The sequence below is a fragment of the Lytechinus pictus genome, chromosome 8 (assembly GCF_037042905.1).
Source record: "Lytechinus pictus isolate F3 Inbred chromosome 8, Lp3.0, whole genome shotgun sequence".
Lineage (NCBI taxonomy): Eukaryota > Metazoa > Echinodermata > Echinoidea > Temnopleuroida > Toxopneustidae > Lytechinus > Lytechinus pictus.
This window is the reverse complement of record NC_087252.1, coordinates 33,705,454-33,728,201: the sequence shown is the minus strand read 5'-3', so window position 1 is coordinate 33,728,201 and position 22,748 is coordinate 33,705,454. Positions and strand designations below refer to the sequence as shown.

General features: G+C 34.7%; 2 protein-coding genes across 2 annotated transcripts; both read right to left on the bottom strand.

Annotated features, from left to right (window-relative positions):
- Positions 1-1,303: 1,303 nt before the first annotated feature.
- Positions 1,304-15,817, bottom strand: LOC129283015 (uncharacterized). Its single transcript, XM_064104227.1, has 8 exons — positions 15,781-15,817; positions 14,842-15,267; positions 13,866-14,107; positions 11,777-11,887; positions 11,347-11,500; positions 10,575-10,689; positions 2,267-2,301; positions 1,304-1,755 (listed from the first exon to the last, which is right to left on the bottom strand). The coding sequence occupies exons 1-8, from the start codon at positions 15,815-15,817 to the stop codon at positions 1,304-1,306; spliced, it is 1,572 nt and encodes a 523-aa protein (XP_063960297.1).
- A 3,051-nt stretch (positions 15,818-18,868) lies between these two features.
- On the bottom strand, positions 18,869-22,421 carry LOC129283301 (uncharacterized). The gene is made up of 5 exons (XM_064104226.1): positions 22,255-22,421; positions 21,790-21,824; positions 20,855-21,286; positions 19,862-20,103; positions 18,869-18,874 (listed from the first exon to the last, which is right to left on the bottom strand). Exons 1-5 carry the CDS (start codon positions 22,419-22,421, stop codon positions 18,869-18,871), a joined length of 882 nt encoding a protein of 293 aa, XP_063960296.1.
- Positions 22,422-22,748: the final 327 nt, after the last annotated feature.

Here is a 22,748-nt window from a genome sequence, read left to right as displayed (position 1 = left end):
CTATTGGACAGAGTGCAGCGTCAAAAGTATTTCACCACCCCAATTTACCTTTGATATATATATATATATATATATATATATATATATATATATATATATATATGTATATATATGTATATATAGATATATGCTCATATATATGACGATATTTCATTCCTCGTGTTGGACACAGATGAGATGAAAGAGGCAAAGAGGTAATACATTGCAACAAACATAATTCCAACAAAGTTTATATATATATATTTTTTTTTAAATATATATATATATATATATATATATATATATATATATATATATATAGGTATCTGTTCAGAGAATATTTAAAGAAATGTGATGGAAGCATTCCAATAAGACTAACCTGTCTTTCTGCAACGTTTTGATCCCTGACATTGACCCACAAAATGGGCATGGGATTTCTAGGTGCTAGTACAGGAACGATTGGTGTACAAATAACACGTTTCCCAATAAACATCATGCTTATTGTAGCAGTAATCCAGAATTCTGAGAAGTGTTCCAGGTAGATATCTAGATCGCGATCTCTCACAACACATTTTGGGATACTCGTGCTGGTGGATAAAATCGCTGTAAACTTTGTAGAATCTGTAATATCATTAAAATAGAAAATAGAAATGTGTCATTCCTCTTTCTGCAAGCCCACGAAGCAAAGGAGATCATTCTGTACTAAATATTTGTATCGTTAAAAAAGGATCAAAATGTACTGATTTTATATCAATGGCCTTTTCCCAACACCTTATCGAAAGCGGGAAATTAGAGTGAAAAATGAAACAGAAGTGAACAGTTATTAATCTACAGAATACGAAAATGAACGTTTCATTTATATTCACCCTCCATCTTCTGACTGTTTACTATATGGTTATCAAATTAGCGAGCCTTGGAAACGGTCCGTTTTGTTCTAATTACCCCCTAGATTCTATGACGTCATCTTATGTGGAATGAAGTTGTACTTACATGCGTTTATTGTAACAGACATAAGCGCTTTATGTGCGTTCATTCTGCTCATGGTGTTAGTGGCTGATTTGTTAGTGACTTGTTTGCGCTAACAAAACCTTCACTATCAGCGCTTCTGTGTGGCCGCTACAACCCAATAAGTAGCAGTAAAAATTGAAGAAACTTATGTCGTTGTATTCTACTCATTCATATCTTTCAAACGGTGTCTAGTTGTTTGGGTCATCATAATGAACTATATTGTAATCTTAAAATAAAAATCAATAAATCTTCTGCAATAGTATTACTCCGTTCTTCAGAAATGTGAGTGGGGGAAAACTGAGTGAAAGGAAAACGATCAAAAAGGAAATAGAAAATGAGTACCGTTCTTGCGATAATAGATGTAAACCTCTGCATCAGTAGGCTTTGTAAATCCACCGCAGTGGGGCATTGTTACTCTTACAGGACTGTCAAACACTGCGTCCGAAGGCGACATCTTCAATCCAACCGAAATGATGGCTTCTGTCTCCTTCAGCTTTATCTCAGGTGGGACCTCTTCAATCACTTCCACAGTGATGTCCTTTGCACTGTAGATTTCATATTTGGAAATTCTGACAGTAATGCCATGCTTCTCAATTTGAATCAAGTCATATTCTTCATCAGTATGACCCTCATCGCTTTCTGCAGCTTGGGTTTGAGTTTTATTTTGCTTATTCTGCTCCCTCTTCTCATCCTGGGACATAGTGACATCCTCTGAAGTTTCGTCCGCAGAGACTTCAGATTCCTTGTGACGTTCTTTATTCACGCTCTCTGTGTATTTGTTGAAGAAGAGTGAATAAAAACTGGCATAATGAGCCTTCACTGATTGACACAGGGCAATGACCTTCAACGAACACTGTTTGGTTACAGAAATACCTTGGATGCCCACCCCCCCCCCACACACACACCCCCCACGCACATGCACCTACAGACAAACACATATTATTTTGTCTCTTATAAAGGATATGAATTTGAATATACTAATAGTAATATGAAATTATTATTACTAATATTACTAATGATAATAACAATAATGATATTGATAACACTAACAACAACAACAACAACAACAATAATAACAATAATTATTATCTACCAAGTCTTGCAAACTGTTCTCGCAATGGGCCCTGCACAATTTACCCTTCCCTTTTCCAAAACATCGAGAGCCTGACAAGGCAGGAGGTTTAAATTGTAAGTCTTGGATCGAACCCAGGGCCTCCTATTAACGAGACAGACACTCTACCACTTTGCCACCAATAGTGATGTTTTGCGTGCATCTTACCTTGATAACAATGGGCCTCTTCAGGAGATTTCATTCTGAAAATTAATCAAATATGAATTTAATAACAACCATTAAATCAACAAGGAATGAAGACATAACATTGACACTGATGGCTCATGATCCCTTGACATGTATGCTCTAAGATGTCAAATATATCTATTAAAGGACAAGTCCACCCCAGCAAAAAACTTGATATGAATAAAAAGAGAAAAATTCAAGATGCATAACACTGAAAATTTCATCAAAATCGGATGTAAAATAAGAAAGTTATGTCATTTCAAAGATTCGCTTCATTTCACAAAACCGTTACATGCACATCTCGGTCGGTATGCAAATGAGGAACTGATGACATCACTCACTTTGTATTTTATTATATGAAATATTTTTATTTTCTCGTCATTGGCATGTGAAATAAAGATGAATAATCCAAACAATAAAAAAACAAAAGATGTAGTGAGTGAGTGACATCATCGACTCATTTGGATGTAACTGGCTCGTTCATTTCACTATTTAGCTAAAAATAAGCGAAACTTTGAAATGAAATGTCATAACTTTCTTATTTTACATCCTATTTTGATGAAATTCTAGCATTGTGCTTGTCTGATTTTTCTCTATTGATTCAAATCAGCATTTATACATACAGTTTTTGGTCACCTAAATGGATACATTCCTCTGCCAACGTCCAAACAATTACCGAAAGATAATATAAAACATGAGATAATTTCTAACACGGTTTGAAAAAAATAAAGACCGGCTAAAGCTTTGATGAAGAACCAATAATTTTTTTTTTTCATTTGCAGACTAAAAAAAAAAAAAATAAACAAATGGAATGCCTCTGGCCGTCTCACCTGCATCACGCGATTCAATATAGCAGCAGTGCTGATTTTGAAAACTACTATAACTCGCACAAGATGTTCAGTGATACTTGGTTACTCTTATTTCCACGTTTTATAAACTAGACCAATACACTTATAATCCAGGAAAAATAACTGATTTTGGGGGTCAACCGCAAACAAATTGCAATAGAATTTTTTTACCACAATGCATTTCCCTGAAGTCCCCAAAATGACATACTAAAAGTCCAGAAAAATCCCAGTAGTGGAAAGACGTCTAATTTGCATAAATCCAAAATGGCCGCCAAATTTTCAGAAAATTTGAATTTTCGTGCATAGATTTTGACATGAACATTTAATTGCCACAAAATTAGTGTCATATGAAAGAAAAATAAATTTTCTATAATTTGGTACTATTTATAGGGGATAAATAAATAATTTGGCTGAGATTTTTTAGTAGAAAACTGCATTTTTGTCATTTTTTCCCCAAAATTGAAAATTTTTGAAATACATGATTTTACATAAATCTGAGAAAACTTAAGCAATTACCTTGAAATGTTCTAGAAAACTTTATTGATATACTATTATCATGTGGATGCAATTTTTAATTGGGGTCATTATTTTTAACAAATTTATAAGGTATCAAAGTTGACTATTCAAATTTCACAAATGTCGCGTTTTGTATGCATTTTCGTAGAGTAATATGTATACAGTACAGTAGTGAAAGATTGTATGCATTTATCTACGCTTTTTAACCACTTAGTTTTGATTAAGCTTTTCTTTATCAGCTACATAAAACGGGCTGGCACATTGACGCCTAGTCCTCTCAGGGGGTGTTAAAGTCACGCCCCCTGGCTATATCATGTTGTAAGTGTATCAAAATTAGCACAGCCACATTTCATTCCAACTTTGTGAAAAATTTGTTAGCTTATAGTCCAGGAAAAAAATACTGATTTAGGGGGTCAACCTCAAACAAATTGCACAATTTTTTTTTTACTACAATGCATTTCCTTTAAGTCCCCTAAATTTCATACTAAATGTGTTTTTAAAATCCATGTATTGGAAAGAGGTCTTATTTGCATAAATCCAAAATGGCGGCCATCGCAAGATTTTTCAGTAATGATTACTTATAGTAGTACAAATACTTGTCTGATCATATCACTTATAAAAATATATGATTAAAGCATTTACCTTTCACCAGTGTTATATCTTACCATAGGCTTTGTCTTAAAATTAGGATGCAAGTCAGATTTGGCCTATGCTGACCTCTAGAGGTCAATGACCTTAAGGTCAACGACCTCAAAATATCAGAAGTTTTGCATCATTAGCTCATGATAAATATAATAATAATGCAAACAAAATTATTATTAAATATTGACTTTCAAGATAACCTGATATTCTAGAAATAATTTTGTGTATTACAAAAGTTGACCTTTGACCCTGGAGCACTGGAAAGGTCAATAAACATATTACAATATTGATACTTAGCAAAATGCAATACAATTTATTTCAGCACAATGCATTTCCATGAAGTCTATAAAATGACATGTACTAAAAGTCCAGAAAATCCATGTAGTGGAAAGACGTCTAGTTTGTATAAATCCGAAATGGAGGCCATCGTGAGAATTTTTCATTTTTACAAATAATAGTAAAAACACTGGTCTGATCATAGCACTTAAAAAAATAATGATAAAAGCATTTAACTTTCACCAGTGTTATATCTTACCATAGGCTTCATTTAAAAATTCCAATGCAATTCAGATTTGATCTCTCCTGACCTCTCGAGGACAATGACCTTAAGGCCAATGACTTAAAAATATTGATGTTTTGCATCCAGAGTTCTTTATTAGCATCATGTTATATTAAATTATGTTTAAAATTTGAGGATCTCTAAAGAAATTTGACCTTAAAATGTAAAATATTGGTACTCGGCATCACTGGTTGATATGATAATATTTTGATGTAATTGATCTTTCACTTTCGTCAGCAGTCAAATGTTGAGATCTGTAAACTTTCTCAAAATTAATGATCAGTTAAAAATAACAAAACTATATCTGTATAGTTGTAAGTTTGTAACTCTAGGGGCACGTTTCATAAAGAGTAACTTTGCCATTATGGCAACTACCATGGCATTAGGGTTCAGCAGCCAATCAAAATCAAGGTTTCCATGGTAGTTGTCATAATGGAAAAGTTACAACATTTATAACTCTTTATGAAACGGGGCACCAGGTCTTTTTGGGCTAGTACATTCCTGACTGAGGTTAGAGCATTGGGAGGTTTTGAAATTATATCTGAAATGTCTCAATTATTTTTTTTGCAATTATCATCTATGTATACTTCCCGAGAGACTTGCAAGTTTTCCCATCTAGATTGTAACCTGGTGTAGTTGCTCTTTAGAAGAAAGATGCAGCTTACCACGACGCTGGTTGGCACTGCACTTCTCTTCCCATAACTTGCATAATGGTGACTCTGTCAGAGGTTGGACAGAATTAAAAATATGTTTCCTAGATTTTAAGCTTTTTCAACTAGTTTGGCATCATAGATTTGATGGATGCTATATCTTCGCTTAGAGCTCTGTGGTATAGCTACTGATCTGCGTATATCAGATGGGCAATACCTGACAGGACATACAGACTCTTCACATTTTTTGGCTTTAGATAGTTTGTGATAATCCCACAAGTGTTGTCTAGAGGTAGACGTGTTCAAGACAGCACATGCATACTCTGTAGCAGAGTATTGGTGGAGGAGTTTGTCAGTTCCGGAGAATTTATTTTGGATCCTCACTTTCCCCCTTCACTCTTAATGTGACTGATCAAGGTTGACACCAAGATATCTTGCATGGTCGCAGTGCTGGAATGGAATTAAAAACATAGATTGTTTTGAGTTTCCTCAAAGCATGAGGATTGTGGGGATGAAACAAGCTAACCTTGGTCTTCGGGTTTAAAGACAAGCAAGAACACTACCCTGAGAGAATCAGTTCTTTTGAATTATTTACCTGCCGGTCTTCCTGTTGAGCTCCAAAAAGAGTTGTCTGTTTTCTAGTAGAAGTTTGATGACTTTAGTCAGATGAATGTCATCAATGATTTGTATAGTTGTACAAGTAGACCACAGTATCAGATGCAGCTGCTAATTCAACAAAATTTTCTATACCCGTTAGTTAGTTACCGTATTAAGTCGGAAGTCCTCAGTGAACTGAGTCTGGTTGAGAACCCAGCCTGTATATTATTTCCAAAGTTAAAAACCAGCCTGGTTAGGAATATGATATGTTGTTCTATAATGGGACAATTTTTTTTAAAGGATGACTAAATGCTCAAGTATAGCTTATAGAGATATCAGAAAAAGGCGATTGGTCTGTAGCTTCTAGGCACATTTGGATCTTTCCCAGGTTTGAGGAATTACTTTAGCCTTCCTCAAAATTTCTGGGAGATGGGACTGTGTAGCATATTGTTAAATAGGCTGACAAGCCATTCTTAAGTATGGAAGCCTAAGATGTTCACATAATCATCTCGTCATGTCTACATCTCTTAAGGAAAAAAGATAAGATGACGAAATCTCGGATCTCGTCTTGTCTACATCCTGTGGGAGAGATGATCAGGTGACAAGATCTTGGATCCCATCTTGTCTACATCCTGTAGGAGAGATGATCAGATGGCAAGATCTTGGATCTCGTCATGTCTACATCCTGTGGGAGAGATGATCTGATGACTTGATCTGTGATCTCATCATGTCTACAACTCTTAGAGAAAAGGATAAGATGACAATATCTTAGATCTGATCATCTCTCCCACATGAAGTAGACATGACGAGATGATTAAATGAACATCTGGGCGGCAGATCAAAATGTTTCATTTACTCAGAGTGGTGTCACCGAAGCGTGCTGCATTTCCCTTCTTTGTTCCTTCAATTTCAATATCCATGTGAAGTCTCCATTGGACTGGTCTCATGGAAGATATCCACTTTGGTGTATCTTTGGTGTATCTGTACTGGGTTGTTCTATTCAGCAGAAGCTGGATAGTAAACTAGTTAAGTTTAATATTCTAAATGAATTGACCTTTGAAAGTTTCAGGGTTAAAGGTCAGAATTTTTAATACTCGCAAATTTTCTCATGAATCAAGGGCCCTTATAAGTTAACGAATTATTATGATGCAAAACATAATTTTTATGATATTCCGACGTCAATAATCCTTTAGGTCATTGCCTCTAGAGTTATGCACAGGTCAATTCTAAATTGCATCCGATTTTTAAAATGAAACATATGATAAAATATAACAGTGATGAAAGTTTAACACTTAAATCATATTGTTAGTGTTATGATCAGACCCGTGTTTGTACTACTATGATTAATAATTTTGGATCACTTTTGATGCCTATAAGACGCTTTTCCACCACTTGGATTTTTCTGGACTTTTGGTATATCATTTTGGAGACTTCATGGAGATGCAATGAGGTGAAATAAATAGTATTGCAATTTTTACACCTTGAGGCCTGTTTTAATATCATAAAACAGTGATGCTTTGCGTCACTATTCCAAAATGTTAAGGTCATTGACCCTTTCTAGCTCTCCAGTGTTCAAAGGTCAAAGCTTATAACCCACCAAATTCTTTCTAAAATACCAAAATACCTCGGAAGTCAATATTGAATAATTTTGTTTTCATTATTACTATTTTTATCATGAGCTAATGATGCAAAACATCATTTTTTTTATATTTTGAGGTCATTGACCTTAAGGTATTTGACCTCTAAACATCAGCGGAGGTCAAATCAGACTTGCATCCTAATTTTGAAATGAAGCATATGGTAAGATATAACACTGATGAAAGCTCAATGCTTCAATAATAATTTTTAAAAGTGCTATGATCAGACCATTGCTTGTACTAATAATCATAAAAAGTTTTTATGATGGTCGCCATTTTGGATTTATGCAAATTAGACGTCTTTCCACTACATGGATTTTTCTGGACTTTTAGTATGTCATTTTGGTGACTTCATGGAAATGCATCGTGCTCAAATTAATTGTATTACAATTTTTACACTAGAAGCTTGTTCATAAATCAGATATGCTATGTGTCAATATTCTAAAATGTTAAGGTCATTGACCTTTTCCAGCTCTCAAAGGTCAAGACTTATAACCCACCAAATTCTTTGTAAAATATCAAGATACCTTGAAAGTCAATATTGAATCATTTTGTTTTGATTATAACAATATATATTATGTACTAATGATGCAAAACATCAATGTTCTTATATGTAGAGGTCATTGACCTCTAGAGGTCAGTGGAGGTAAAATTTGACTTGCATCTTGCTTTCAAAATGAGATCTATGGTAAGATATAACACTGTTTAAAGTTTCATGCTTTTATCATATTTTTTTAAAGTGATACGATCAGAAGAATGTTTGTACTACTATCAATAATCATCAAAAATTCTCACGATAGTCGCCAACTTGGATTTATGCAAGTTAGACGTCTTTCCACTACATGGATTTTTCTGGACTTTTAGTACGTCATTTTGGTGACTTCATGGAAATGCATCGTGCTCAAATTAATTGTATTGCAATTTTTACACTAGAAGCCTGTTCATAAATCATAGATGTTACGTGTCAATATTCAAAAATGTTAAGGTCATTGACCTTTTCCAGCTCTCCAGGGTCAAAGGTCAAGACTTAAAACCCACCAAAATCTTTCTAAAATATTAAGATACATTGAAAATCAATATTGAATCATTTTGTTTGCATTATAACCATATTTATTATGTTCTAATGATGCAAAGCATCAATTTTCTTATATTTAGAGGTCATTGACCTTAAGGTCATTGACCTCTAGAGGTCAGCGGAGGTCAAATTTGACTTGTATTCTGATTTTAAAATGAAGCCTATGGTAAGATATAACACTGGTAAAAGTTTCATGCTTTTATCATAATTTTTGAAAGTGCTATGATCAGAACAATGTTTATACTACTATCAATAATCAGCAAAAATTCTTACGGTAGCCGCCATTTTGGATTTATGCAAATTAGACATCATTCCACTAAATGGATTTTTCTGGACTTTTAGTATGTCATTTTGGGGACTTCATGGAAATGCATTGCGTTGAAAAAAATTATATTGCAATTTGTTTGCGGTCAAACCTTATTTTTCCTGGACTATTATAGAGATATGATGGTAATTCAACAAATACCCCCAACGTGGCCAAAGTTCACTGACCTTACATGACCTTTGACCTTGATCGTGTGACCTGAAACTCACACAGGATGTTCAGTGATACTTGATTACTCTTATGTCCAAGTTTGAAGAGTAAGATCCAACAACTTCCCAAGTTATAATGGTAATTAAACAGATACCCCCATTATGGCCAAAGTTCATTGACCTTTGACCTTGGTCATGTGACCTAAAATGCGCACAGAATGTTCAGTGATATTTGATTACTATTATGTCGAAGTTTCATGAATCAGATCCATAAACTTTTAAAGTTATGATGGTAATTCAACATATACACCCAATTCGGCCAAAGTTCATTGACCCTAAATGACATTTGACCTTGGTCATGTGACGTGAAACTCATGCAGGATATTCAGTGATACTTGATTAACCTTATGTATAAGTTTTATGAACTAGGTTCATATATTTTCTAAGTTATGATGACATTTCAAAAACTTAACTTTAGGTTAAGATTTTGATGTTGATTTCCCCAACATGGTGTAAGTTCATTGACCCTAAATGACCATTGACCATGGTCATGTGACATGAAACTCAGGCAGGATGTTCAGTAATACTTGATTAACCTTATGGGCAAGTTTCATGAACTAGGACCATATACTTTCTAAGTTATGCTGTAATTTCAAAAACTTAACCTCAGGTTAAGATTTGGTGTTGACGCCGCCACCGCCGCCGCCGCCGTCGGAAAAGCGGCGCCTATAGTCTCACTCTGCTATGCAGGTGAGACAAAAAATCAAGTGTTCAAAAGTTGATGCCCTCTAGCGGTAATGTTACTAATTTCCTCCAAAAAGGGTCTTTGAGCAATCATCTATGAAATGTAATGCTCGTAATGTGAAAATTAGAAAGAGATTATTTTGAAAAATTCAGCCCATTTCATGCTTCGGAAAATGTTTTTCTTATATTAAAAAAATATATATATATAAAACACCAGACTAAAAAAGATTTCCATCATTTATCCTCCCAAGGAAATGTCCATGTCATATCCTCAACATCATAGGAAAGTAAACTTTTTGGATATTTATTTTTCTTTTTCGATACTGAGATTACTTATGTATTAGGTTTAGTTATTTGACATGTATAGATATTGCATTCTAAGTCGAAATTGGATTTGGTATAGGGAATATGCCTATTTTAGCGTACTTTTACCATGGCCCATAGTAATGTTAATGCCATTCTGTTACGTGCTTGAAATAAATAAATTATTGAAATATTCCATTTGGTTAAGTTTTATTTGTCAATACTATATACTGTCAGATTTTCACCTTGTTTCAGAGGTAGAACCAGAATGTATGACTTCTGCAGGATGATTGCCAGCCGATGAGGATGATGTCGCTATCGTTGATGGTGAACAAGCTCCTCCCTCTGATATCACCGTAGCTGTTTACAATTAAGAGACGAATGACAGTATATGGATATTACACAATTTGAATTCACTGTAATTATTTGAATCGGACACTATGAACTAATTTAACATTTTTTTTATTCGCATAGTGGTATTCATATATTTGGTTGAATAATCATATTGCATCTTTTGTTCATTTAAGCTTTATCTACATTAATCCTATTCATTGATAGGCACCTAGTATTGAGTCTGTAATTCTTCGGTGGTCGCATGCATTCAGATGACAAGCCTCATCGGTTTTTATCAATCATAATCAAGCTAGTATTTCATCTGAAACAAAGAATTGAAGGTTCGATTTTCTATTTCTTTGTTAAAAAATACAAAAACAATAACATCAATAAACCCACGAGAATATCCATGAAGATGTTGCACAAAATTTTGAACCTTTTTCCTATTTTATGATTCTCGTATTTTAAGGCCGAATTTAGAATTTAGTTTGTCATGTAAAAAAAATAGCTGTTGAATAATTTGAATATGACATAGTCACTCTATGAAGGAATATGGATGTATCATCAATATTTTCCTGAAATATATCTATACGAGATTTATGCCTCGTTGAACAAAGCATCTGTCTTTCCCCTAGATCATGCATTCTTGTACCATCGCACTCATTCGTATTCGCTATTTTATACCTTTTAACGACATTGGAACGATGAGCGTATTCTTCGTTGTATTCTGTTGTAGGGTGATGTGTAGATTGACTGCATTCTCAGTAATGTTTTGTGTATCCACCTCGAACATTTTTTTGTGCTTACTTAGGTGACGAAATTCTCTTTCCTGGAGAATCTACAAGAAAATTACATAATGTTTGAAGGGAAATAAATGTTGAAAATTTAAATCAATAAGCTATTCGTAATTAGATATAAAGCACTTTCTACGAGTTACTTTTTTAATTCTATAGATAGTTAATTAATTGTTTGGGTCTTTGGAAGAAAACTTTATCTGACCTTGCCTGGTACAGAAATATGCAATATCATAGTGCGATCAGGTGATATAACTTGTAGGTTGTATCAAGTTACATTCGGGATACTTTTTGTTATAGAATCATGAACATGATATTACCTGAGGCTCGTCTTTCAAGGTGCTTTCTTTGCAAGAAATCTTCAATCCCCCGGACCTCCACCTGAATAAGAACTGCTCCTCAGGAATCGGGGCCTTATATTCTTTGGGAATCTTTGAAAAGCAAAATACAAATGCCGTGAACAGGGGCGGTGGAGCGAATTGAAAGTGGAGGGGGGGGGGCACAGGGAAAACAGTGAACCTTTTCTTTCCAAAAGGGCACTATCTTAAAACAAAGAAAATATGACTTGCCGGTAGGCCTATCTACCCCGCTCACATGACTCATGAAACTTAAGGCACCTCAGTTTCATACTGTAATAATTGTGTTATTCAGAAAAGAAACAGACCATATTGCATCCCAATATACTTAGGTGACCAAAGTAAGTCATTAATTCACGTAGTTGAGAAGTTAGAGTCGCTATTATATAGCACAGGAATTCTTATTTTCCACAGTAAAACTAATGACAACGACATTACGAATTATATCTAAAATATGAAAATAAGGAGTAGCCTAACATAATGTGCTATAATATGAATCTTTTATTATCTTCTCGAATGTTTTCTACTTCTGATATTCAGGGTATATATCAGGGACTAACAACTTTCTCATCAATACATATTTACTTGAAGTGACAGTTGATCACTTCATATCTGCTAGTTATACTTTTCTTTGTTGGCGATATTCAATGTTTTGTCATCTTAATATTCATGATTTCATAAATTTGGTTTCTGTAAATTTACCATATCTGGATCTAGTACGATATGATGGCAACCAAGCCTGATTGTAAAGACTTTCTCATATATTAATTGCTGCCGTTGCGAGTTTAGCTTTAACACCGGTAACGTGTAACCCACATACACCTGGGCGTGTGGGCCCGTGATTTCGTGTGTCTGTACGTGCGTGTGCCTGGTTAAAGAGCACACGGTGTGAAAGGATGTTTTTAAGAACACATTTTTTTTTCATTTATTCTATTACATATGCATCTTTAAACACATGTTTAACACCCGTAAACTTAAATTCAGATACTTTCAGTCCTATTGGACATTGTGCAGCGTCAAAAGTATTTCACCACCCCCATTAATATATATATATATATATATATATATATATATATATATATATACTTATATATATGACGATATTTCATTCCTCGTGTTGGAAGCAGATGAGATAAAAGAAGCAAAGAGGTACATAGTTCCAGCAAAGTTTATTTTCAAGTATATACAGTGCGTCCCACAAAAAACGAAACCGAGATTTATCGATGATTTATCACAACTTAATCACAAATACAATAGAAAAATGACCTACCAATGTAAAGCTTAGAATCTCCTCTTCCATCTGAAATTGCTTAGATTATTTCTCATTCACGCATGAGTGAGAAAAAATAATTTAAAGAGGGGATACCAAAAAGTCATTTGGCGGGCTGTATAAGGGTTTCAAAAAGAAAACCACACTTTTTAAAAGTTCAATATCTGCTCTTTAATTTGATACCTCATTTCCAGAAAATGGTCAAGAAATAACAAAGTTATGGTTATTTGAAATAAGGTTTGATTTTCAAAAATTTCATAAAATGATGAGGTTCTACAGGCTAGCGTTTAAACTCACTTGACACTCCGTTTTGTTGACGATCAGCCATGCATTAAGTCTTTTGTTAACCATGCGATAGCTTCTGTGGGAAACCGGCGAAAACACGTTTATTTAATGAAATTATGGAAATACAAGCATTGTTTCGAGGGAACACAACTTTTTTACTTCTTGACCATTTTTGTGATTAAGGTATCAAATAAAAGAGCAGATATTGAACTTTTTAGGCATGTGATTTTCTTTTTGATATTCAGATACCCCCGGCCAAATGAGTTTTTGGTATCCTTTCTTCCAAATGTTTTTGCTCACCCATGCGTGAATGAGGAATAATCTATTAAAGTAATACCAGATGAAAGAGGAGCTTCTAAGCTTTACATTGGTAGGTCATTTCATAAATCATCACTTAATATCGGTTTCATTTTTTCTGGGACGCACTGTATATCTGTTCTAAGGAAAATTCAGAGAATATTTAAAGAAATGTGATGGAAGCATTCCAATAAGACTAACCTGTCCTTCTGCATTGTTTTGGTCCCTGACATTGACCCACACAACGGGCATGAGATTTCTAGGTGCTGGTACAGGAATGATTGGTGTACAAATAACGACTTTCCCAATAAATATCTTTCTTATTGTAGCAGTAATCCAGAATTCTGAGAAGTGTTCCAGGTAGATATCTAGATCGCGATCTCTCACAACACATTTTGGGATACTCGTGCTGGTGGATAGAATTGCTGTAAACTTTGTAGAATCTGTAATATCATTAAAATAGAAAATAGAAATGTGTCATTCCTCTTTCTGCAAACACACGAAGCAAAGGAGATCATTCTGTACTAAATATATGTATCGTGAAAAAAAGATCAAAATGTACTAATTTTAAATGAATGGCCTTTTCCCAACATTTTATCGAAAGCGGGAAATTAGATTGATAAGATGAAACAGAAGAGGAAAGTTATTACTCTACAGAATACAGAGAAGAACGTTTCATTTACATTTACTCTCCATCTTGTGACTATTTGTACTCAAATTAGATAGCCTTGGAAACGGGCCGTTTTGTTCTAATTATCCCCTAGATTCTATGACGTCATCTTATGTGGAATTCAGTTGTGATTATATGCGTTTGTTGTAACCAACATAATGCGCTTTATGAGCGTTCATTCTGCTCCGGCATAGTGTAGTGGTTGAATTGTTAGTGCTAACAACACCTTCGCTACAGGCCAGTGAAAAATACCAAATAAGCCTATGGTATGATCGGAGCTTGCAATATATGGGTGTAACAGTAAAAATTGAAGAAACTTATGTTGTTGTATTCTACTCCTTCATATCTTTCAAACGGTGTCTAGTTGTTTGGGTCATCATAATGAACTATATTGTAATCTTAAAATAAAAATCAATATATTTCCTGCAATATTAGTATTACTCCGTTCTTCAGGAATGTGAGTGGGGGAAACTGAGTGAAAGGAAAACGATAAAAAAAAAAAAGTACCGTTCTTGCGATAATAGATGTAAACTTCTGCATCAGTAGGCTTTGTAAATGCACCACAGTGGGGCATTGTTACTCTTACAGGACTGTCAAAGATTGCGTCAGAAGGCGACATCTTCAATCCAACCGAGATGATGGCTTCTGTTTCATTCAGCTTTAGCTCAGGTGGGACCTCTTCAATCACTTCCACAGTGATGTCCTTTGCACTGTAGATTTCATATTTGGAAATTCTGACAGTAATGCCATGCTTCTCAATTTGAATCAAGTCATATTTTTCATCAGTATGACCCTCATCGCTTTCTGCAGCTTGGGTTTGAGTTTTATTTTGCTTATTCTGCTCCCTCTTCTCATCCTGGGACATAGTGACATCCTCTGAAGTTTCGTCCGCAGAGACTTTAGATTCCGTGTGACGTTCTTTATTCACGCTTTCTGTGCATTTGTTGAAGAAGAGTGAATAAAAACTGGCACAATGAGCCTTCACTGATTGACACAGGGCAATGACCTTCAACGAACACTGTTTGGTTACAGAAATACCTTGGATGCCCACCCCCCACACACACCCCCCCCCCCACGCACATGCACCTACAGACAAACACATATTATTTTGTCTCTTATAAAGGATATGAATTTGAATATACTAATAGTAATATGAAATTATTATTACTAATATTACTAATGATAATAACAATAATGATATTGATAACACTAACAACAACAACAACAACAATAATAACAATAATTATTATCTACCAAGTCTTGCAAACTGTTCTCCCAACGGGCCCTGCACAATTTACCCTTCCCTTTTCCAAAACATCGAGAGCCTGACAAGGCAGGAGGTTTAAATTGTAAGTCTTGGATCGAACCCAGGGCCTCATATTAACGAGACAGACACTCTACCACTTTGCCACCAATATCACTTGTGATGTTTTGCGTGCATCTTACCTTGATAATAATGGGCCTCTTCAGGATGAGATTTCATTCTGAAAATTAATCAAAAATGAATTCAATAACAACCATTAAATCTACAAGGAATGAAGACATAATATTGACACTGATGGCTCATGATCCCTTGACATGTATGCTCTAAGATGTCAAATATATATATTGAAGGACAAGTCGACCCCAGCAAAAAAATTTGATTTGAATAAAAAGAGAAAAATTCAACAAGCATAACACTGAAAATTTCATCAAAATCGGATGTAAAATAAGAAAGTTATGTCATTTCAAAGTTTCGCTTCATTTCACAAAACCGTTACATGCACATCTCGGTCGGTATGCAAATGAGGAACTGATGACATCACTAACTTTGCATTTTATTATATGAAGTATGAAATATTTTTATTTTCTCGTCATTGGCATGTGAAATGAAGTTGAAATATTGTATAATTCAAACAATAAAAAACAAAAGATGTAGTGAGTGAGGGACATCATCGACTCATTTGGATGTAGCTGGCTCGTTCATTTAACTATTTAGCTAAAAATAAGCGAAACTTTTAAATGAAATGTCATAACTTTCTTATTTTACATCCTATTTTGATGAAATTTTCAGCATTGTGCTTGTCTGATTTTCCTCTATTGATCAGCATTTATACATAAAGTTTTTGGTCACCTAAATGGATACATTCCTCTGCCAACGTCCAAACAATTACCGAAAGATAATATAAAACATGAGATAATTTCTAACACGGTTTGAAAAAAATAAAGACCGGCTAAAGCTTTGATGAAGAACCAATAATTTTTTTTTTTCATTTGCAGACTAAAAAAAAAAATAATAAACAAATGGAATGCCTCTGGCCGTCTCACCTGCATCACGCGATTCAATATAGCAGCAGTGCTGATTTTGAAAACTACTATAACTCGCACAAGATGTTCAGTGATACTTGGTTACTCTTATTTCCACGTTTTATAAACTAGACCAATACACTTATAGAGATATGATGGTAATTCAACAGATACACCCAATTCGGCCAAAGTTCATTGACCCTAAATGACCTTTGACCTTGGTCATGTGACGTGAAACTCATGCAGGATGTTCAGTAATACTTGATTAACCTTATGGCCAAGTTTCATGAACTAGGACTATATACTTTCTAAGTTATGCTGTCATTTCAAAAACTTAACCTCAGGTTAAGATTTGGTGTTGACGCCGCCGCCGCCGCCGTCGGAAAAGCGGCGCCTATAGTCTCACTCTGCTATGCAGGTGAGACAAAAAAAATCAAGTGTTCAAAAGTTGGTGCCCTCTAGCGGTAATGTTACTAATTTCTTCCAAAAAGGGTCTTTGAGCAATCATCTATAAAATGTAATGCTTGTAAAGAGAGATTATTTTGAAAAATTCAGCCCATTTCATGCTTCGGAAAATGTTTTTCTTATATTAAAAAAATATATATATATAAAACACCAGACTAAAAAAGATTTCCATCATTTATCCTCCCAAGGAAATGTCCATGTCATATCCTCAACATCATAGGAAAGTAAATTTTTTGGATATTAATTTTTCTTATTCGATACTAAGATTACTTATGTATTAGGTTTAGTTATTTGACATGTATAGATATTGCATTCTAAGTCGAAATTGGATTTGGTATAGGGAATATGCCTATTTTAGCGTACTTTTACCATGGCCCATAGTAATGTTAATGCCATTCTGTTACGTGCTTGAAATAAATAAATTATTGAAATATTCCATTTGGTTAAGTTTTATTTGTCAATACTAAATAATGTCAGATTTTCACCTTGTTTCAGAGGTAGAACCAGAATGTATGACTTCTGCAGGATGACTGTCAGCCGATGGGGATGATGTCGCTATCGTTGATGATGAACAAGCTCCTCCATCTGATATCACCGTAGCTGTTTACAATTAAGAGACGAATGACATTATATGGATATTACAAAATTTGAATTTACTGTAATTATTTGAATTGGACACTATGAACTAGTTTAACATTTTTTTTTTTTGCATAGTGGTATTCATATATTTGGTTGAATAATCATATTGCATCTTTGGTTCATTTAAGCATTATCTACATTAATCCTATTCATTGATAGGCACCTAGTATTGAGTCTGTAATTCTTCGGTGGTCGCATGCATTCAGATGACAAGCCTCATCGGTTTTTATCAATCATAATCAAGCTGGTATTTCATCTGAAACAAAGAATTGAAGGTTCGATTTTCTATTTCTTTGTTAAAAGATACAAAAACAATAACATCAATAAACCCACGAGAATATCCATGAAGATGTTGCACAAAACTTTGAACCTTTTTACTGATTTAATGATTCTCGTATTTTAAGGCCGAATTTAGAATTTAGTTTGTCATGTAAAAAAAATAGCTGTTGAATAATTTGAATTGGACATAGTCACTCTATGAAGGAATATGGATATATCATCAATATTTTCCTGAAATATATCTATACGAGATTTATGCCTCGTTGAACAAAGCATCTGTCTTTCCCCTAGATCATGCATTCTTGTACCATCGCACTCATTCCTATTCGCTATTTTATACCTTTTAACGACATTGGAACGATGAGCGTATTCTTCGTTGTATTCTGTTGTAGGGTGATGTGTAGATTGACTGCATTCTCAGTAATGTTTTGTGTATCCACCTCGAACATTTTTTTGTGCTTATTTAGGTGACGAAATTCTCTTTCCTGGAGAATCTACAAGAAAATTACATAATGTTTGAAGGGAAATAAATGTTAAAAAATTAAATCAATAAGCTATTCGTAATTAGATATAAAGCACTTTCTACGAGTTACTTTTTTAATTCTATAGATAGTTAATTAATTGTTTGGATCTTTGGAAGAAAGCCTATCTACCCCGCTCACATGACTCATGAAACTTAAGGCACCTCAGTTTCATACTGTAATAATTGTGTTATTCAGAAAAGAAACAGACCATATTGCATCCCAATATACTTAGGTGACCAAAGTAAGTCATTAATTCACGTAGTTGAGAAGTTAGAGTCGCTATTATATAGCACAGGAATTATTATTTTCCACAGTAAAACTAATGACAACGACATTACGAATTATATCTGAAATATGAAAATAAGGAGTAGCCTAACATAATGTGCTATAATTAGAATCTTTTATTATCTTCTCGAATGTTTTCTATTTCTGATATTCAGGGTATATATCAGGGACTAACAACTTTCTCATCAATACAGATTTACTTGAAGTGACAGTTGATCACTTCATATCTGCTAGTTATACTTTTCTTTGTTGGCGATCTTCAATATTTTGTCATCTTGATATTCAGGATTTCATAAATTTGGTTTCTGTAAATTTACCATATCTGGGTCTAGGACGATATGATGGCAATCAAGCCTGATTGTAAAGACTTTCTCATATATTAATTGCTGCCGTTGCGAGTTTAGCTTTAACACCGGTAACGTGTAACCCACGTACACCTGGGCGTGTGGGCCCGCGATTTCGTGTGTCTGTACGTGTATGTGCCTGGTTAAAGAGCACACGGTGTGAAAGGATGTTTTTAAGAACCCATTTTTTTCCTTTTTTCTATGTAATATTACATATGCATCTTTCAAAACATGTTTAGCACCCTGTAAGCTTAAATTCAGATACTTTCAGTCCTATTGGACAGAGTGCAGCGTCAAAAGTATTTCACCACCCCCATTGATATTATATATGTATACATATATACATAGGTGTGAAGTTATACATGTACAACAGCTTTGGCAACTCATTTATTTAAATATTTTGTGAAAGAAATGGATGAAGAGAACAATAGTAGGCGTAGCTTAAATCAAAGTTCCCCAGAGCTATCCACCCTTTGGAAAAATTGGTGATGCCGAAAAAATGTATCTGCCGGGAATCGAACCCGGGCCCCCAGCTTTGAACGCCGGTGCCTACAATTGTTCTCTTCATCCATTTCTTTCACAATATATATAGCCTATTTATATATATATATATATATATATACATATTTATATAAGGTATCTGTTCTGAAAATGATTCAGAGAATATTTAAAGAAATGTGATGGAAGCATTCCAATAAGACTAACCTGTCCTTCTGCAACGTTTTGGTCCCTGACATTGACCCACAAAATGGGCATGGGATTTCTAGGTGCTAGTACAGGAATGATTGGTGTACAAATAACAAGTTTCCCAATAAATATCTCTCTTATTGTAGCAACAATCCAGAATTCTGAGAAGTGTTCCAGGTAGATATCTAGATCGCGATCTCTCACAACACATTTTGGGATACTCGTGCTGGTGGAGAGAATCGCTGTAAACTTTGTAGAATCTGTAATATCATTAAAATAGATAATAAAAATGTGTCATTCCTACAAACCCACGAAGCAAAGGAGATCATTCTGTACTAAACATGTATCGTTAAAAAATTGATCAAAATGTACTGATTTTATATCAATGGCCTTTTCCCAACACCTTACCGAAAGCGGGAAATTAGAGTGAAAAATGAAACAGAAGTGAACAGTTATTAATCTACAGAATACAAAGATGAACGTTTCATTTATATTCACCCTCCACCTTCTGACTGTTTACTATATGGTACTCAAATTAGCGAGCCTTGGAAACAGTCCGTTTTGTTCTAATTACCCCCTAGATTCTATGACGTCATCTTATGTGGAATTAAATTGTGATTACATGCGTTTGTTGTAACCAACATATGCGCTTTCTGAGCGTTCATTCTGCTCATAGTGTATAGTGGCTAACTTGTTAGCGCTAACAACGCCTTCACTAACGGCGCTTCTGTGCGGCCGCTAGTGAAAAAACCCAATAGGCCCATGGCATGATCCGAGCTTGCAATATATGGGTGTAACAGTAAAAATTGAGGAAAAAAAACTTATGTCGTATTCTACTCCTTCATATCTTTCAAACGGTGTCTAGTTGTTTGGGCCATCATAATGAACTATATTGTAATCTTAAAATAAAAATCAATATATATTCTGCAATAGTATTTCTCAGTTCTTCAGAGATGTGAGTGGGGAAAACTGAGTGAAAGGAAAACGATTAAAAAAAATAGAAAAAAGTACCGTTCTTGCGATAATAGATGTAAACTTCTGCATCAGTAGGCTTTGTAAATGCACCACAGTGGGGCATTGTTACTCTTACAGGACTGTCAAATATTGCGTCAGAAGGCGACATCTTCAATCCAACCGCAATGATGGCTTCTGTTTCCTTCAGCTTTAGCTCAGGTGGGACCTCTTCAATCACTTCCACAGTGATTTCGTTTGCACTGTAGATTTCATATTTGGAAATTCTGACAGTAATGCCATGCTTCTCAATTTGAATCAAGTCATATTCTTCATCAGTATGACCTTCGTCGCTTTCTGCAGGTTGGGTTTGAGTTTCATTTTGCTTACTCTGCTCCCTCTTATCTGAATCATCCTGGGACATTGTGACATCCTCTGAAGTTACGTTAGCAGAGACTTTAGATTCCGTGTGACGTTCTTTATTCACGCTTTCTGTGTATTTGTTGAAGAAGAGTGAAAAAAAAACTGGCATAATGAGCCTTTAGTGATTGACACAGGGCAATGGCCTTTGACGAACACTGTTTGGTGGCAGATATACCTTGGATGCCCCCCCCCCCTACACACACATGCTCCTACAGCTCATACAGACAAACACATATTTTTTTGTCTGTTATAAAGGATATAAATTCAAATATACTAATAGTAATCTAAAAATATCATTACTAATATTATTAATGGTAATAACAATAATAATAATGAAAACATTAAGAACAACAACAATAATAACAATAATTATTATCTACCAAGTCTTGCGAACTGTTCTCCCAACGGGCCCTGCACAATTTACCCTTCCCTTTTCTAAAACATCGAGAGCCTGACAAGGCAGGAGGTCTAAATTGTAAGTCTTGGATCGAACCCACGGCCTCCTATTAATGAGGCAGACACTCTACCACTAAGCCACCAATACCGGTTGTGATGTTTTGCGTGCATCTTACCTTGATAATAATGGGCCTCTTCAGGAGATTTCATTCTGAAAATTAATCAAACATGAATTCAATAACAACCATTAAATATAGGTATGAACACATAATATTGACACTGATGGCTCATGATCCCTTGACATTTACGCTCTTAGAAATTAAACTATATCTATTAAAGATAGGGGGAATGCATAAGAAGATGGAAACAAAACATCAGCGAACAGAGAATCTTGTAATATCACCACTCACGAAGTATATCTAACAAATTAAGAACTATATTTTCTCCTCATTGTTTTGAACTTTTGAACTTTCAAGACAAAACTAGGTATTTAAATGTGTTTTTTCATTATTGAGTGTTTAACATAATCACTTTCTCATTAATATCAATTCTTTAAAAAGAAAGAAATTATGGATTAGAAAAAGGCGTTCCCATTGACACGACATAGGCTTATAGGTTTACTCATAAAAAAATAAAATTACCTCGATAAGATCATCTGTCTAACCACTTCATCTTTGGCATAGTGGATTGGCAATTTCCCTGACTTATCTTCCACGTCTGTCTTAGCTCCATTGTCAAGTAAATAAAACACCAAAGCCTTTTCGGGTGATAGGTTTCCATTGTAAAACTCGTCTGAAATCTGAATCATACAAAACTAGTAAACCAATGCCTGTTTTTCTAATCGATCTTACAACCGTGGATTGGGTGTTACCCCCGCCCTCGAGTCTCCGCTGTCGGTAATGCGGTCGTGAATAAATGTATACAACAATCAACCCCAAACTTTGGTTCAATTCTATCTTGGTACTTTGTATATTTCAGGGCCCCGTCTTACAAAGAGTAACGATTGATCCAGTCAATCGTAACTCTATGGAAATCCATCAGTGTCATATTTTTTTCTACAGGAAATTTGCAAAATGTACTTTGTAAACAAAGGCGAACACACCAAATTGTCAAGAAAACAAAGAATTTGTGGATA

Bases quoted from the DNA above. Each gene is read 5' to 3' on its own strand.
- LOC129283015 (XM_064104227.1), bottom strand. From the start codon at position 15,817: ATGAAATCTCATCCTGAAGAGGCCCATTATTATCAAG. The intron at 14,108-14,841 runs GTACTTTTTTTT...ATGATATTACAG, and splicing joins CATCTATTATCGCAAGAACG to ATTCTACAAAGTTTACAGCA. The intron at 11,888-13,865 runs GTTAGTCTTATT...TGCTTTTCAAAG, and splicing joins AAAACAATGCAGAAGGACAG to ATTCCCAAAGAATATAAGGC.
- LOC129283301 (XM_064104226.1), bottom strand. From the start codon at position 22,421: ATGATTCAGATTTCAGACGAGTTTTACAATGGAAACCTATCACCCGAA. The intron at 21,825-22,254 runs GTAATTTTATTT...ATTAATTTTCAG, and splicing joins AGACAGATGATCTTATCGAG to AATGAAATCTCCTGAAGAGG. The intron at 20,104-20,854 runs GTACTTTTTTCT...ATGATATTACAG, and splicing joins CATCTATTATCGCAAGAACG to ATTCTACAAAGTTTACAGCG.